Below are 2,697 nucleotides of genomic sequence, written 5' to 3' on the forward strand. Positions count from 1 at the left end.
CAAGTTTACCGAATGACGTCCAAGTACACGCTCCATAATATCTTTATCAGATAATTCTTCTGGAGGATGTTGAGCCCTTAACTCTAACATTTTATTCTAATAATATATTTAATTAATTATTAGTAAGAATAAAAAGTATAATAACATGTGAAATAAAAATTCAAATTACATACATGTAAGGACTCGAGCTCTATTCCAGTCCATCCCTTCTCGGAATCATAATGCTTTAGACGCCATGTCTCAATCTGACCGGTAGAAGAAGTTAATACCATTCCACGTCGAATGTGATGTCGCGCTGTGGAGACTGAACCATTTTTTGACTCCCATTTTCTCTTTGATCGATTGGTAGTATTCTTTAATGCTCTTTCCTAAAGAAATAAAATAAAAAAAATTATTAGTGAAATTCTTCCAACACTGTAATAATAAAATTTAAGAGAAATCAATAAAAAATAAAAATAAAAATAAAATATATATTTCCAAACTTCAGTTGAACCAATTGGTACGTACTTATACCTATGAACAAATAAACAATGATAAAACATGTAAATATTATTGAAAGTCAAGAGAAATTATACATGGTAAGTACTAAGTAGTTTATAAAATGAACCTTAAGTACCATGATAACTCATGATCCATGATACATCTACGCATATGGGTCATTAGGTATATATCCTAGAGTTTTATTACGTAAGAAATTGAGTATGAACTTAAGTTAAAATTAGATAGAATAAAAGAAAATAAATTTGATGTACAAAAAATACATTATACCTGATGCAATTCATTCATGATTATACAATACTAAACTCAAATATAACTGCACTTATATATTAGAATTACTTAACACTTGAATGAATCTTTAAATAAATGGACAAAACAAAATATCGACAATAATAGTCTAAGATTTCATCAAAATAATATAAAATTAGAATAGACTCAATCCACTTTACACAAATAATTTTTCTTACTAATATTATGATATCCAAATAATACTAGCCAATAAATCAATGGTAAAACAGATCAGTAACAAAGCCAACCAGGAAAAATAGTGTAAGATCACATCAAAGTAATGTGGAGTTAGAGTAGACTCAATCCACTCTACATAAATCTTTCTTCTTACTAATATTATCAACTCCAAACAATAGTAGCTAATATTGAGTAGTAAAACAAAAACAATAATATATAGCCAACTAAATAACAGTATAAATACATAAATAATAAGTCATGCCACACACTATTATCATAATACAAATATTATAATAAAAAAGATACCTTAAATTCAGGAGAATACCAACGATCACACAAAATTATCCAATCCTCTTGCTGGTCCTCCTTTAAGTCTGGATGTCGTTTGTTTTTGGCCATCTCAACATCATTTTCTCCTCCAATTTCTTTAAAATATAAATGTAGCTTGTACTTGTGACCCTTCCAAGCTTTTCTCATTTGTTCATCAATACATTTTTTTGTTGTCTCATCATTCAAGTTGATGTCAAAATGTTCCTATTAAATAAATAATATTAAATACAAAATATTCTAAATATAAATATAAATATTGTGAAATAATTAACTTACCAAAAGATATTGTCGTAATGGAGCTCTCACATCTTCAGGGACCATTCTCCACTCTTTATAATGAAATGTACCATGATTTCGAATAATGAATCCAATCTCATTATTAAATTTTTCAGCATTAGTACAGATTGGTTGACGACACTCTGCATCAAAAGTTACCGATAACTTTCCTGTCGATGATGCCTTAGCTATAGTTGTAGTTGACATGCCACGAGTAGCCCCACGTGGCTTGAATGAGGATGTTTTTCCTATAATGTAACATAACTTTATAATAAAAAGGAAAATTAAAGAAATAAACATAAAAGAAATTAAATTTACCAGATGGATCTTGGGAAGATTGATTATCATCTTCAGTATCAACATGGATTGTCACATTGACTTGTTCATCCTGTACCAAAGGATGCGTGGAGTGGTGAGGGTGTTCACTCTCTACATTAGATTGTATGGTAGTTCTAGGTTGTTGACTTTGTACCCTAGAACGAGTAGTGCGACAAACTTGTTGATTATGTAAAGTTGAGCGAGTAGTGGGAACGACTTGGGCAGGTGGAGCTTGAGGATCAATAACTGGTTCAACTTGTTGACTATAAGCAGTAGATCGAGTGATGCGACGACCAGGTGCCATGATATGAAATTCCTTGAAATAAAAAAAAAGACAAATAATTATTCAATGAAATATATAATAATTAAAAGAAATATTTACATATATTAAGAAACTAACTATGAGTTAAGAATCTGCATCAGATTCTGATTCGGTAGCACTTTCAGTGTTATCATCACTTGACTGAAATGTTTCATTATTATGAAATATTTGTCCATCATCAAAATCTTCAACTAAGTTAGCTTGCTCATCAACATTCTTATTTTGGTTGTTCAGAATGTACCATTGAGCAATTTTTCTCCAATTTTGTAGCAATTTGATAGTAGATGCTCCTAATGGACGAACATTGGAGTTGAAAACAATATGGCGTCCCTCTGATAGAGTTGATGATGAACTTAAGAAGAGAGAGTGAGAGATTGATTTGGGGTTAGTGAAATGTACAAGAAAAGGCTAAAATGGATGAGGAAAGACATTTAAATTCTGGTTTGACTTCTTTTGATTTGAGGTTTGTATAATCTGACTGAGAAATA

The 2,697-nt window shown here is 30.4% G+C and overlaps 1 protein-coding gene across 1 annotated transcript; it reads right to left on the reverse strand.

Moving 5' to 3' along the window:
- Positions 1 to 522: 522 nt before the first annotated feature.
- LOC133035437 (uncharacterized) lies at positions 523 to 1,903 on the reverse strand. The gene is made up of 2 exons (XM_061111298.1): positions 1,570 to 1,903; positions 523 to 1,497 (listed from the first exon to the last, which is right to left on the reverse strand). The coding sequence occupies exons 1-2, from the start codon at positions 1,867 to 1,869 to the stop codon at positions 1,252 to 1,254; spliced, it is 546 nt and encodes a 181-aa protein (XP_060967281.1). The 5' UTR covers positions 1,870 to 1,903; the 3' UTR covers positions 523 to 1,251.
- Positions 1,904 to 2,697: the final 794 nt, after the last annotated feature.

This window comes from Cannabis sativa, chromosome 3 (assembly GCF_029168945.1).
Source record: "Cannabis sativa cultivar Pink pepper isolate KNU-18-1 chromosome 3, ASM2916894v1, whole genome shotgun sequence".
NCBI lineage: Eukaryota > Viridiplantae > Streptophyta > Magnoliopsida > Rosales > Cannabaceae > Cannabis > Cannabis sativa.